At 50.5% G+C, this 10,035-nt stretch overlaps 3 protein-coding genes across 3 annotated transcripts; 1 reads left to right on the top strand and 2 right to left on the bottom strand.

Moving 5' to 3' along the window:
• The first annotated feature begins 718 nt into the window (after positions 1-718).
• On the top strand, positions 719-1,309 carry LOC109758730 (uncharacterized). Its single transcript, XM_020317596.4, has one exon. It carries the CDS (start codon positions 784-786, stop codon positions 1,117-1,119), a length of 336 nt encoding a protein of 111 aa, XP_020173185.1. The 5' UTR covers positions 719-783; the 3' UTR covers positions 1,120-1,309.
• Positions 1,310-1,496: 187 nt separating this feature from the next.
• On the bottom strand, positions 1,497-4,850 carry LOC109758729 (uncharacterized). The gene is made up of 5 exons (XM_020317595.4): positions 4,550-4,850; positions 4,379-4,421; positions 4,168-4,265; positions 2,497-2,813; positions 1,497-2,392 (listed from the first exon to the last, which is right to left on the bottom strand). The coding sequence occupies exons 1-5, from the start codon at positions 4,585-4,587 to the stop codon at positions 1,611-1,613; spliced, it is 1,278 nt and encodes a 425-aa protein (XP_020173184.1). The 5' UTR covers positions 4,588-4,850; the 3' UTR covers positions 1,497-1,610.
• Positions 4,851-6,712: 1,862 nt separating this feature from the next.
• Positions 6,713-8,497, bottom strand: LOC109758727 (tyrosine--tRNA ligase, chloroplastic/mitochondrial). Its single transcript, XM_020317592.4, has one exon. It carries the CDS (start codon positions 8,491-8,493, stop codon positions 6,850-6,852), a length of 1,644 nt encoding a protein of 547 aa, XP_020173181.2. The 5' UTR covers positions 8,494-8,497; the 3' UTR covers positions 6,713-6,849.
• Between the last annotated feature and the right edge of the window lie 1,538 nt (positions 8,498-10,035).

The raw sequence follows: 10,035 nt of genomic DNA, 5'->3' as shown, positions 1-10,035 counted from the left end.
CGGAGGAGCCGCGCTCGCCTCCACCTCCGCAGGAGTCGTAGAACTCGAAGGTGTCGACCGTGGGCTGCCAGCGATAGTCGTCAGCGGGTGCACAATGGAAGGGCGTGTGCGCAGAGCCTCCTGCTCCGCTGGCCCACCCCCCATCACAGCGGCCGAGCTCCGCAGGGACGCCTCGGGGGAGGCTGAAGTGAGGGCCTCCTGCCCTCGACCCCCCTCCCCCCAACCTGGTAGCTGACCCTCTCAGCGAAGGTGGCGAGTCATGGCCCCGAGGGTGCACAATGGGGGAAATGGGGGCCACCTGCCCACGCTTCTCCCCTTCCTCAACGCCTAACCCGACGTCCTGAACAGAGATTTGTTTTCAGAAATTTTTGAAACATCTAAACGTGTTTTTCTGACATTGGAGCATCGGCCGAGGCCGGGAACGCCCGATACTTTCCCCCCTTCCGCTGCCCGTCCTCACAGGACGGCTGGAACCGGTCCTCTAACATCCTCAAGGGATGTTATGTAAACTACAGTAACCGTGACATTCCTTCTTCACATCCATATGGTTAAGCTTAAAATAATTATAATTAATTTACAAATTACAAATCTACTGTATACATTTAAAAAAATACACACAAACAAAATTATGGTGCAATAAAATTTTCCTTTAATTTATTTTTGTACATGCTATAATAAATCCGCACAGTAGTTGGTATAATAACCCTGACCTCGCTTTTTCGCTTTACATACGCAATTCACTGCAGCTATCCGCTTCTGCTTCCGGTCACACACCCCATCGAGATGGCGGACAGGGAGGCCCCACCTGGGTCCGGAATCGGGAGGAAGCGGAGATGCAGGGACGCCGGCGCCGCGGCAGGCCTACCCGACCCGGCCGCCGCCGCTGGCGGCGGCAACAGGCTCCTGGCCGGGTACCTCGCGCACGAATTCCTTGCGTGCGGCACGGTCCTGGGTGAAAGGCGGGCGCCCGGCGGGCCGGACACGGGCTCCGAGGCGAGTCAGGGCCGAGGGCAGGCCGCGCGGTACGAGGCCGTGGCAGCGCTGGTGCAGGTCGGCGGCGCCTGCGTTCCCGGGGTGGTGAACCCCGCGCAGCTCGCCGCGTGGGCGACGACACGGTGAGGAGGCCGCGGGGAAGGCGTACATGTATGTAAGTGTAGCTAAGTCCCTGCTGATCATCTGGAGTCTCATTAGTTAGAGCTTATGCTGACGATGTAGGTTGGATGAGCATGAGATCTGTACATCTATGTTCTCAACGATGCCATATGGTGTGGTTGGTTCTACTACTAGTGTCTGATCATGCTGGTGTTCATCTACTAGTGCATTGGTTTTTCTTCTTCTGATCCAGTGATTCGCTAGGACTAAATCTAGGAAACACTAGTACCAGTTGCCTGTAAGTTTCCTATAGGCGCTTAATTCTTAGTTGAGGAATGCTAGCATTGCTGCACTCGTAGGCCAAAATATGTTGCAGCAAACAGACAATCTGATAGGTGATCCTCTATCCATCCACAACTGAGCACAGTAATAATAACCAGATAAATGTACTTGATGAATGCAATCAGCAATTACATCTTGAGCACCCTGTTCTGCATACAAAGGACACACACTTTGTTCTACCTTTGTTGCGTGGGAACTGCGGCGCGCCGCAGCCCATGCCGCTCCATGACCCTTCTCATCGCGAGGGCAGCCGCATCACCAGCCTGCACAGTCCCTGTCGCCATGATGGCCGCAAACTCCTGCTTTAGCTCCTCCTGTGCTCGGCTCTTCGCCTCTCCGAGGGGATCTGAAGCTGCTGCCGCTGGCAGAGTCACCTTGGCCACCGTCGCTGCTGGAGCAGCTGGTTGCACGGCTGGCGGGGTGACCATCCTAGTGCCCTCGTCCACTGTCTGGAGCTCAATGCTATTTAGGGAAGGCTCTGTCTGCGTCGCTGCGGCTGGAGCAGCTGGTTCTGCAGGAGGCGGGATGATGCCACCATCACTGTCAACCATTTCATCAGCGCCAGTTTCATTGGCGGTGACTGATCTTGATTCTATCTGGTCGTTGTTCGTGGAGGGCTGTGTCTGCCCCACTCCCTTGGGAGTGGGTAGCACCACCACAGGCGGGATGATCCCGCCGTCATTGCTCACCATCTCATCCGTGGCAATTTCATTCTGAGTGCTACCTGCGGAAGGCTGCACCTCCCCTGCTTCTTTGGGAGCAGGTATGATTCCACTGTCATGATCCGCCGTCTTGTCAGCACCTGGTTCATCGGCGGTGACTGATCTCGACTGCATCTGAATGTTATTCGTGGAAGGCTGCATCTGCGACGCCGCTGCAGGAGCAGGCACGAATTGTGGAGGCTGTTGTGGAGCAGCTCCGGCTTTCATGGTTGTCTCCAGCCCCTGAAGCATCGGCACTGGAAAGCCAAAGATCATAGTTTCCATTAGACCTAGACTAGACGGTCGCCGCAAAATTCAAGCTCTTAAACCGGGAAAGGCTAGTGGGGAGAAGAGATCTTACTTATCAGCGCGCCAATCGGGCTCTTCATTGCCTCCTTGGGCTGGTCGAGGATGTAGCTCGGAACTGTGGAACCAACGAGGAACTTGACCACCTCATTGCTGAAGTGGTTGCAGTTGTTGCTGAGGAGGTTGTAGGTTTCTGGTGTGTAGCGCGGGCTGATCTCCTGCAGAAAGCCTTCAAAGTCCTCCTTGGAGACATGCGTGACCCCAAAATGCTCTACTCGGGCAGGAGTCCCGTACGGCGTCCTTCCAGGCCGGCCTTGTTGGATGCCTCCCCCGAAGTAGTACTCTTTGCCATGAACCACCACGCCTGTGTGCCTGTGATGATAGGGCCATTATGTCTATCCACATTAGGAGTCAAGTTTGCAGAATATACATATTTAGCGCGTAAAAAAGGCACTTCATCCATAATCCGCAGCAACATATTTTTTTTAGGGTGTCCGCAGCAACATTTAATTGCATAAGAAGAGCAGAAAAGCCTGGAGATGCATATTGTGAAATGTAGGACGTGCACCGGGAATTCCAATCTCCACCAGGGTCCCTTCCTACTCTATATCCGTCGACTGTTTGGAGCAGGAGTGCACTGGGATAAAAGAAAAATTGCTTTGCGGCAATATACTGGGGGTGTAAAATCTGCTCAATGGCATTTCCTTTATGTGGTTGTGTAAGAAATCTACTGGAATGAAACAGAATGGTGCCACCTAATTTTGTTGATCTATATAAATTCGGCAAATGTTACAACTGAGTTATTAGCCTGCATTGAGTAGATGCATGTATAATAGACAATCAAGACTACAGATGTGCCCAGAAATCCAGAGTTTGCAGAATTCAACTGTAATTTCTATTCGAATCTAAGGTCCTGCAGAGTCCACTTGACAATTCTCGCACGAACGAGCAGGCTGTCTAAAAATTATTCAAAGGTGACTCAAGATAAACTTTTGTTGACAAGGTGAAAACCGAAAATGCCAAATGGAGACTGAGCTCATGGAGGCCTTAATTTGAAATCATCAAAAATTCAAACATTTCAGTTTTAAAAAACTCTGAAAACAAATACACATATACCTAGAGACATAACGGACATGTGTGTAAATTTTCAGGTCGAAATACATTAAAAATAAGAGCTACACACAAAAAACCCGAATCTAAGGCTTTTTAGCATATGTACTGTTCATCCTCAAAATCTGTGAATTTTTTGTTTGCGCAGCTCGCAATTCAAGGTATTTCATCTTGAAATTTTGCACACATATACATTAGATAGTACTCTCTCCGTCCCATAATGTAAGACGTTTTTTCACACTACACTAGTGTAAAAAAATGTCCTATATTATGGGACGGAGGGAGTACATCCTTGTATCATGTGTATTTTTTCAGAATTTTTTGAGACTGAAAAGTCTGAATTTTGAAATTTTTAAAATCAAGGCCTTCATGGAGCTCAGCCTTCATGTAGCCAACCAAGTTAAACACCACGAGTGAATTAGTGGTGGCAACTTTTATGTTACAAAATTTACATAATATAAGATGTTATTACAAGCAACATAAATAAGAAAACATTTATGTTACAAAGTTTGGTACGGCGAGACGTGCATGTATATATTAGGGAAAGAAAAGAAAATCCTATTCCCGATCATCGTCAGGAAGAAGAAAAAGATTTGCATGATTCAAGGATGCTCACCAGATGGCGTCGATAGGCTTGCCGAGCACCGTGGTGGAGAGCTGCCGCGCCATCCCCCGACTGAGATCGTAGATATGCAGCTTCACCGGGTACTCATCCTGCAGTGCACCCCCAACCATGAATCATCATCTCAGCTCCAATGCAACTATGCAAGCATCACCAGCTTAACTTCAACGGAAACCGTAGGCACAACAATTCCTTCCTTCCTTACCTCTGCCACCTTCCCCCGAGCCTGGCCTCCGAAGCATCCGCACCTGGCAACAACAGGCAGCTTCCATGACGACAGAGAACAACAACATGCCCGCTCGAAGAAAGGCCGCCGGCAGTTTCAAATTTCTACGGGGAACACAAAAAAGAGTAAGGACGTCGAAGGAAGATATACCCGGCGACAGCGAATCTGCTCCGGCGTGGCTTCGCCATGTCCGAGCTCGGTGGATGGAGTTTGCACGCACGCACGCACGCACCAGAAGGCGAGGTCGTTGGATAAAAGCAAGCGGCAGCAGGCGTGCGGAGCTGGGGCGGCTCCGGTTGGTTCTGTGCTGGTCTAAGGACTCGATCGCCTTTGGTTTTCTTTCTTTCTTTCTTTCTTGCGCAGGGGTTTCTCCTCTCCTCCTACTCCTCCTGTCTGCGTTGCGTGGAGTGGAGAGGACTCCGGCCCAGACAAGCCAAGAGGAATGCTACCCTAATGTTTCTTTCTTTCTTTGGATTTGGATTGGGGCAAATTTGACAAATTTGACCTATAGACGAAATCAAATCACAGAATGAACTGTCCGTGAAACTATTTCACGCGGCTGACCCGTGACGTCTAGCTCTCAGGCGCTGCACTAGTGCAACGCCTGGGAGCTAGGCGCTGCACTAGCGCAACGCCTGAGAGCTAGGCGCCACACTATAGCTCTCAGGCGCTGCACACTGACTTAGTAATTTTCTGATCACACAGGTGCGACGCTGGCCGTGCAGCGCCTATCTGTGAGGCGTTGCACAGTGTAGTGTGGCGCCTTCGTGTCGGGCGTCACACAAAAAGGTCAGCCGCGTGAAATAGTTTCACGGATAGTTCATTCTGTGATTTGATTTCGTCTATAGTTCAAATTTGTCAAATTTGCCTTGGATTGGAGGCGGACAGGTCGGGTGGTTGCTTCTTGTGTTGGTGCGGGAAACAAGCAACCATCAGTGATCAGACCAACCGCCGTCTCATCTCCGTTTCCAGCAACTTGCTGCTGGTCATGGTCAGCCACACACACAATCAAAACCATATTGACGCAATCGCCTTATACTCCACCACATTGTTTCATTTGTAGTTTTTTCTGAGATAGAATTTCATTTCTAGTTTTTCTGTACCAAATCACTCGACTAAATTCTGTAGGAATCCAACCATGCACACCTTTTGCTTTTACATCCAGAAACCATGCATGTATTTCCATCGCATCTCTGCTTTCAGAATCCCGCAAAACAATGGAAAAACTCTCCAAAGGTAACGCGCGCGATACATCATTGGTTACACTGAAGACTTCTTATCTATTTGTGTTGAGTGTACCTTTAGTGCAACTTAAAAATTCAACAGGTTGAGCCCCGCTTAAGCCCATGGCAACAAGGCACCAATTATTCCAGAGCAAGAAGCAGACTATTAGGAAATTCGTATCAACAACCAGAGTGATTGATGATGACTCAGCAACCTACATGTATCACTTACATGGGCACATATCACGCGCACATTAGTTTACACATCTATACTACTCTATAGTGTACGAGTTTTAAATGTTTGGATCTCAAAACCAAAAAGCAATGTGAGCCATTGATAGAGTCAATCAGAGGGCTGAAAAATGTGGGATTCGCAGCTACAGTACGAGCTACAGTACCACTGAACGTACCACTGATTTCTAGAACCATCACTATATACCAATGTAGGAAAAGTTTCACTTGCCTAAGGTTATCCATTCATGCATGTAATTGGTCAAGGTACACACACTGGCAGAGCGTCCGCAACGCCCGCACTAATCGTGTCAGGGAGAAGTTGGAAATTTTCAAGAAGTTGCAAAGTAAGCTGAGTGTAGTACGAGATACTAATACTAAGCATGTAAAGCTATATATACAGGACTAAACCCCTTATTTCAGGCAACATATATACAAAACAGAATGGCTACAACAATGAACTCGATAAAGATTTACATGCGAAGGTACCATGTTTGAAGGGAGCAAGCAGCATATCCATGAATTGAACTTTGCACACATATTGCACGTACAATTTACTAGTAATTATAGTACATATGTTTCTCAGTTTGCTACCTATGCTTAAATGTCGAAAGAACAGTCCTTTCAGTAATGTCACCACATAATTGTTTAGAGATACTGAATGTGCAAGAACTGCACCATCCAAAGGCGTTGACATAAAAATTGCCACTAACTATCCAAATTCAAATGTTAAGAAAATCGACTAAGAGTTAACAAAAGGCCAGGAAGCTTACAAACAAATAGCAAATGCGCGATACTAAAGCAAAATGACCAGTGCAAGGGGCAGCGCCGCTCGCAACAGCCAAGAGCAAGCAAAATATTATGATCAAATTATTGGTGTACCATTTCCAGCAAAGCAATGTGTATGTTCACCGACAGCTAATCTGAATACAGGGCTCATGCTGTTACTTTTTAATCCTCGCCGGCAAAAAATTAGACACAAACATATCAGAACAATTAAGATATCCGCACAACCATCTTGTTCTTCTTTCCGGCAGATAGCAGCAGCACCTTCCCGTCAACTATATCACCTTCCTCGACCAACTTATCCTCGCTATCGATCTTCATGTTATTCAAGTATAGACCACCCTGCTTTATAAGCCGCCTAGCCGCTGATTTGCTTGCGAGCAAACCTGTAGAGGCAGCCAGATCAACCAGGGGAGACTTCAATACTTGGTCGTATCGTAAAGAACACGACGGTACATCATCTGCTATTCCCTCAATTGTTTGTGAGTCCAACTGTGTCTGTGCCCCAGGCCGCAAGGCCTCAGTTGCCTTCAAGGCCTCCTCCAGTCCCTCCTGGCCATGGACGAAGCGTGTCACCTCTTCTGCAAGCCTCCTTTGAACCGTGTTTGGCACATAGCCGGGCTTCTTCATCGATTCTTCCAACTCATGAATCTCATCCAAGCTCAAAAATGTAAGGATTTTCATAAACCTTACAACATCAACATCCGGGACTGAGAAAAAGTACTGGTAGAACTTGTAAGGGGAGAGCATCTTTGATGAGAGCCAAATCGCCCCATCTTCCGTCTTCCCAAATTTGGTTCCATCGCTCTTCAGCAAGAGTGGGAATGTCAGACCGTGCGCTCCCTCAACCTGGAGAATTTTCCGAATCAAGTCGGTACCCGCGGTGATGTTTCCCCACTGATCACTACCCCCAATCTGCACATTGACACCCATGTTCTTGAACACGTACAAGAAGTCATAGCCCTGGAGAAGCTGATAGGTGAACTCAGTGTAGCTCATGCCATCCTCTGAATTAAGCCGCTTCTTCACACTCTCCTTGGCAATCATCGTCCCGACACGCGCGAACTTGCCCACCTCCTTGAGGAAATCAAGCAATGTGATGTCCTTCCACCAGTCATAGTTATCCAAGATAACAAAGGAACCCATACTTTCCCCCGCATTACCCGATTTCTCTGATAAATCCTGGTCAGAATTGGCCAGAGCATCTTCATGTTTGTCCAAAATTGCGCTTTTACCAGATTGGCCGTGATGAGATGGTTCGGGAGCGCGGCTGAGGATCTGAGCGATGAGCGACTTGATTGCGTCAGAGTTGGCGACCACGGCGGCGAGGTCTAGCTCAGGGCGCTCGGCGCTTTTTCCGGAGGGATCTCCGACGCGGCCGGTCGCTCCGCCGACGAGCGCGACGGCTGTGTGGCCGCAACGACGGAACCAGGAGAGCGCGACAAGGCCGAGGAGGTTGCCGAGATGCAGGCTCTCGGCCGTGGGGTCGAAGCCGCAGTAAACCTTGAGCTGCTGCTGCTCCCCAGAAACTGCCGAGGACGAACCGAGCGCCTCGGAGGTGGTAGCCTCCACGAGCCCGCGCTCCCGGAGAACGTCGACTACTCCGCGCCGTACGGTCCTGGCTGCAGCGTTTGCTGAGGCCACAGCACTGGCGGAGAGGTGGCGGCGGCGGCGAGGGTCAGGGAGGAGGAGGAGGCGATGCGGACGGAACAAGGCTCTGGAAGAGGCGACCATGGCGGCGGAAGCCATCGCTGGGAGAGGAGGCGGAGGTGAGGGTTCCGGGCCTCGAGCTGTTGATAGGGCTTGCCGGGTTAGCCAGACGCCGAATGGGGTTCCGCATGGGCAACGCCACATCGGATCACACACTCCCTATACTTTATGGGCTTTTTGTAGGCCGGCCTACTGGGCCGTCATACACTCAAGTCCATGTTCATGGATTGTCCGTCATCACAGGTCTCTTTATCACTGGTCATGTTTATCTCAAAAACAAAATCACTGGTCATGTCCATGTTCATGGTATGTGAGGCATAAGGCGATGGGCGGTACTAGGCGCGGGTGCGCTGGCCCAAAGTTCCGGCCGGGCGCACGCGATGTGTCGGGTGCGAGCCGCGTGGGCCATTGGATCGGGCAAAAAACTGTTCGCCCCGAGCTTTTCCTTCCTCGCGTTAGTTCCGCATCTCATGTGGCTCCTCGGATGTGCGGCGCCGCGGTCTGTCGCCCTGGTCGTAGCACCTTGCCGCCCGTTGCTCCCAGCTAGATAGTCGTCCCGCTCGTCGCCGCCGCCGTGGTTCGCAGCAACCCACCACCAACATCTCGCCTCCTGTGAAGCACTGTGGGAGTTCATGAATGGATGCAGAAAAAAAGCGCCGCTACGGTTGCAGCAAAAACTTTTGCCGTCGTCGCCGGGCGTAGCATCGTCGTCTCTGGGCGTCGTGGGTTGCAACTTATTGACAAAACAATCGTAGCATCTGATGTTGCCAGTTGCACCCTTTGTTGTCCATAGTTGTAGCATTTGTCGTCGCCGGGGTCGTTCATGGTTGTAGCATTTGTCATCCATGGTTGTAGCATCTGTTGTTGCCGGTTGCATCCTTCGTCGTTCCATGGTTGTAGCATTTGTTGCCCGCCGGCCATTGGCCATAGTTGTAACATCTGTCAAAAGGGTTGTAGCTCCTAACTGCGCTGATTGCAACCCTCGCCGTAGTTTGCAGCAAAAAAATGTTCGTCGCGGTTGTAGCAAATTTTCATCGTGGTTGTAACTCCAACGTCGGCCGGTTCCAGCAAATTTCCGCTATGGTTGTAGCTCGACGTCAGTTAGTTCTAGCGCGTGGTGACCGCGTCTCCAATCTCGGGCCGCCAGGTCGCATCTCTGGCATCGCTAGGTGCACCGCCTGGCTTGCTGGTCGGTTCTCGCTCCTCGTCGCGCGCGGCCATGGCGTCCTCTACACGGAGCATGCGAAGAGCCCAGTAACAAGGCCAAAACCGGGTTTTTTACAAGTTTTGACTCATTTTTGAATAAAAGTAGTAGGGGTGGGTTTGCGGCGCAAGGGGGGGGGGGGGGGTGCTGCTGGTCAAGGGGGGGGGGGGAGCGTGGGAGCGCGGCCGCAAGAGCTCACCGGGCGGTGGTGATCCGCCGAGGAGAAAGAAGAAAAAAAAAGAGAAGATCTGTTGGTGGAGAAGATACAAGATCTGGGAAAGGGCGCACCAGGGACGCACGATTCTCGTCGATCGTACGCATGCGACGCGGCCGACTGGCTGGCGCACCGGATACAAGCGTTTTCCTAAGGGGATACACGAGTCCATTTTTCAAAGCCCGCAGCAAACAAACTTCTCAACTCCTGGGCATGGCCCAGTTTGTCAAACTACTGAGGTTACACAACGATGGCTGCCACTTCCGGA

Source organism: Aegilops tauschii, chromosome 1 (genome assembly GCF_002575655.3).
Source record: "Aegilops tauschii subsp. strangulata cultivar AL8/78 chromosome 1, Aet v6.0, whole genome shotgun sequence".
In the NCBI taxonomy this organism is placed as follows: domain Eukaryota; kingdom Viridiplantae; phylum Streptophyta; class Magnoliopsida; order Poales; family Poaceae; genus Aegilops; species Aegilops tauschii.
The sequence above is the reverse complement of the archived record's forward strand: the minus strand, read 5'-3'. Positions and strand labels throughout refer to the sequence as shown.

Coding starts and splice junctions, on each gene's coding strand:
- LOC109758730 (XM_020317596.4), top strand. CDS start 784: ATGGCGGACAGGGAGGCCCCACCTGGGTCCGGAATCGGGAGGAAGCGG.
- LOC109758729 (XM_020317595.4), bottom strand. CDS start 4,587: ATGGCGAAGCCACGCCGGAGCAGATTCGCTGTCGCCGG. Junction 4,266..4,378: donor CTCGGGGGAAGGTGGCAGAG/GTAAGGAAGGAA, acceptor GGTGCACTGCAG/GATGAGTACCCGGTGAAGCT. Junction 2,814..4,167: donor AAGCCTATCGACGCCATCTG/GTGAGCATCCTT, acceptor CTATCATCACAG/GCACACAGGCGTGGTGGTTC.
- LOC109758727 (XM_020317592.4), bottom strand. CDS start 8,493: ATGTGGCGTTGCCCATGCGGAACCCCATTCGGCGTCTGGCTAACCCGG.